At 59.7% G+C, this 3,471-nt stretch overlaps 1 protein-coding gene across 1 annotated transcript in view; it reads left to right on the top strand.

Annotated features, from left to right (window-relative positions):
* Nucleotides 1–2,725: 2,725 nt before the first annotated feature.
* The window catches only part of NR5A1 (nuclear receptor subfamily 5, group A, member 1), a gene marked incomplete at its 5' end in the record, with an annotated part of 12,252 nt that continues 11,506 nt past the window's right edge, over nucleotides 2,726–3,471 (top strand). Inside the window, 2 exon segments of the mRNA XM_010017826.1 lie at nucleotides 2,726–2,842; nucleotides 2,845–3,356. Coding sequence (XP_010016128.1) covers nucleotides 2,726–2,842; nucleotides 2,845–3,356 — 629 coding nt within the window.

The raw sequence follows: 3,471 nt of genomic DNA, 5'->3' as shown, positions 1-3,471 counted from the left end.
TCGCACGGCAGCCGCACGCTTCCAAGAGCGGGATCAGAGCCTGCGAGCAGAGGCGCAGGAGTAAGACACAACAACATCGAGCTGCAAAATCAGCCCCTGAAAACTCCCGGCGTGGGCCGGCTTCCAGCCCCGTCTCCAAACAGATCCCAGTTTCACTCCTCCCTGGGCTGGAGTTACTGGTGCCCTAAATCAATCCGTGCATGATCCGACAGTTCTGATCAGCAATACAGGAGAATTTGGCCCCCTCTGGGCAGGGGCCGGGGGCTCTGGTACAGGCAGGGGGGGGGGTTGGGGTGACTGAGGGGACAGGCATGGTCTCAGTTTGCCCCTTTTCAGCAGTTTTTGTCTTGCTCACTCCGATCGTGTGTCCTGGAGGGCAGTGGCTGGGGTGCTGGGAGGCTGCTTCTCCCAGACAGCTTTTTTTGGGTGTATTTTCTTGCTGGCAGCTCCTTAGCAAAGCCGGGCAGCCGGGTGGATCACCCAGCAGAGGGTGATATTCCCGTGGGACCGATTCTTTTGTGATAAAAACCAAAGCCCACCTTTCCTTGGTTCCTAGTATTTTTGGGCAGGGAATCTGAGGTGATGCTTTGAAGGTGAGCGTCCAGGTCCACAGGACAAAAGCAAGCCTGAGAGGATTAATTCTGGGGACAGAGTGATGATACAGGCCCCCCTCGAAGTGCCTGAAGGGATGCTGCAGGGAAGCCTGACTGGGGAGAGCTGCACAACCCTGCCCCAAGCCTGACTGCAGCCCTGGGCACCCCTAAAGCCCCTTCTCAGGCAGGGAGAGGTGAATGGAGGCAGAGGGGTTGGAAGAAGGGAGGCAGAGCTCGGCCGGCAGCTCACACCAGCCCAGGTTCTGCATGGGCACAAGGGCTGGCCAGGCCGATGGAGCAGGAAGGGGTGACACAGGGTGGTTGGGGGCCCGCTCCTGCTGCCTCCACCCCGGGTGTGTGGCTCAGGGGCTGCCTCTGGATAGTTTAGTCAGGGGGATGCTGGGGGTGCAGGAGCTCCCTGGGTGGCTCCTCTCAGGCCTCATTGCCCCAGAGGTCGGGGCACATTGGTTAATTCCCAGCAGCCAGCTGGGACACGGCAAATAGCAAGTGGTTCCCGATCCTAAGTGAGGCAGAAGGGCTGGAAAAGCGGAGCAGGAGGGAATTACAAGGCCTCTTCTCCCTTTGTGCTCTTGCTGGGAGAGGGAAGGAGGTGTTCTAGCGATCGCCTGTGGAGGATTTGTGAGACTGAACTGCGATCACGTCTCGCTGTTTGGGGGGTACAGGCAGCACCAGTGGGGTCCCTGCCTGAGCACCCTTCCAGGTTTGGAAGGTTTGGTTCAGGATGGGATCCTTGGGCACCGCTGGGCCTTGCCTCAAGCGGTGGTGGTAACACGTTATGTTCAGTGGGAGATGTGGGCTTTCGACGTGCTCTGGCATGGCTGGGTGTGCGCCTGGGGATGCCAGACCTGCCAGTGCCAGCTCAGGCTGTGCGACAGGGTCTGCCATGGGGGATCCTGGCTGGGTACACACACATGCTAACTGCAGCCATCTCCCTGTACCCCTGAAGTTAGGAACTGCCCCGGGGCAGCTCGCTTTCATCCCAGGGCATCCGGGCAGGCTTTCAGGATCCAGGGGGCCACAGCACCCCTCGCCTCAGAGGATGCCTCTGGCTGCCCTCTCCCAGCGAAATGCTGTTTTCATGAATAAAGAATGAGGGAGGAAGCACGGGGCCGCTCCCTTGGGAGCAACTTCCTGCTCGGCCTGGAAATGCTGCTGCTCCGATGATGCTCCCGCCTTTCCAGCCTGCCGGGGGAGAGTTTGGGAGGTGGCGTGGCTCTCCGGGGGGGCTGACTGTGCTGCCAGCAGCCCCAGGATAAGTAAGGGAAGGAGAGGCAGAGGTAACAGATGAGCTACAAAAGCAAGACCCGCCTGCTGTCAGCGGGGATGTGAACTAGCGGAGGGGTTTTTCCCTTTGATGCTAAGCCCTGGCACGCTCTCCTCCATCCCTCTGCACAGCCATCCAGCTTCCAGCGAGCTGAGGCTCTTCCAAGGGAGGGCTGCTTCGGGAGCGCAGAGAGGCGGTGCGGAGGCACGAGCTCAGGATGCAGAGAAGCACCTGCTCCCTCGCACGATGACACATTCTTGAGCTTCTTTTGGGGTTTGGAGGGAACATCTGCTCTGCTCCAACCGGGAGATGCGACGGGGCTGTCAGAGTGAGTCCATCAGTGTCACCGCAGAGCTCCTTGGCTGCATCCTGATGCAGGCAAACCAGGGGCCTGAGGAGCCTCTGGGGTCCCAGGCTCTGCAGAAACGAGGAAATCACAGGGCTGGTCCAGAGTTAGGGTTCATAAAAATGAAAGCGGGTGTTGAGCCCCCTCATCTGCCCAGGCTTCAGGCTGCCTCCTCAACCCAGGAGGGACGCAAGCTGCTTTGTCCCCCAGCCCATTTCGTAGGTAAAGCCGAATGTCTTTTTCTTTCCTGCAATTCCCAGAGGCTCAGAGGGTGACACCAGCAAGAGCCTGGGCCTGAACCTGCCATGTCACCTCCATGGTGTGCATGGCTGGGCTGGGAGCAGCACAACCTGCCAGCGGTTTTCTGGCAAGGCCTCCCTGATCCCCCCCAGCCCCTTTTAGCCACCAAATCCCCCTCCATCACTTCCTCCGTGCTGCATGGAAGCACTGGTCTCCTTCCGAGCACGTTCACTGCAGCCTCTGCCCTCTCTCTGCCCCCAGCTGTGCGCGCAGATCGGATGCGTGGCGGGAGGAACAAGTTTGGACCCATGTACAAGCGGGACCGTGCCTTAAAGCAGCAGAAGAAAGCTCTGATCCGTGCCAACGGCTTCAAGCTGGAGTTTTCATGTCCCCGGTGCAAAACGACTACAGCCTGACCTCCACCATCCACAGCATCCACGCCATGTCCAAGACCTTGCCGCCCAACCCAGCCGCCCTGACACCCATTGACTACGAGCGCAGCCCCTATGGGACACCTTCCCTGGGAATGACTATGCCCAGCCACCCTCCTCTCACCAGCTACCACTACCCCTCCTTCCCCAACCGCACCATCAAGTCCGAGTACCCGGACCACTACACAAACGTGCACGAACCCATGCCCACCTACATGTACCCAGAGACCTACCCCAGCAGCTCCCCTCCTGACATTCCTGATATCATCCTGAAGCTGCTGCAGCTGGAGCCCGACGAGGCCCAGGTCAAGGCGCGGATACTGTCCTGCCTGCAGCAAGAGCAAGGCAAAGGCCGGCACGAGAAGCTCAGCACCTTCGGCCTCATGTGCAAGATGGCTGATCAGACCCTCTTCTCCATCGTGGAGTGGGCACGGAGCTGCATCTTCTTCAAGGAGCTGGAGGTAGGAGCCTGGGCAGGGGAAAGGGATGCTGCCCTGGGTGGGAGATGGGAGGCAGGTAGGATTGGGGCAGAAGTGCTGTAAGGATGAGATGCTGCGGTGGGTTGCAGATCTACTG

The sequence above is a fragment of the Nestor notabilis genome, unplaced genomic scaffold (genome assembly GCF_000696875.1).
Source record: "Nestor notabilis isolate BGI_N333 unplaced genomic scaffold, ASM69687v1 scaffold20247, whole genome shotgun sequence".
In the NCBI taxonomy this organism is placed as follows: Eukaryota; Metazoa; Chordata; class Aves; order Psittaciformes; family Psittacidae; genus Nestor; species Nestor notabilis.
The sequence above is the reverse complement of the archived record's forward strand: the minus strand, read 5'-3'. Positions and strand labels throughout refer to the sequence as shown.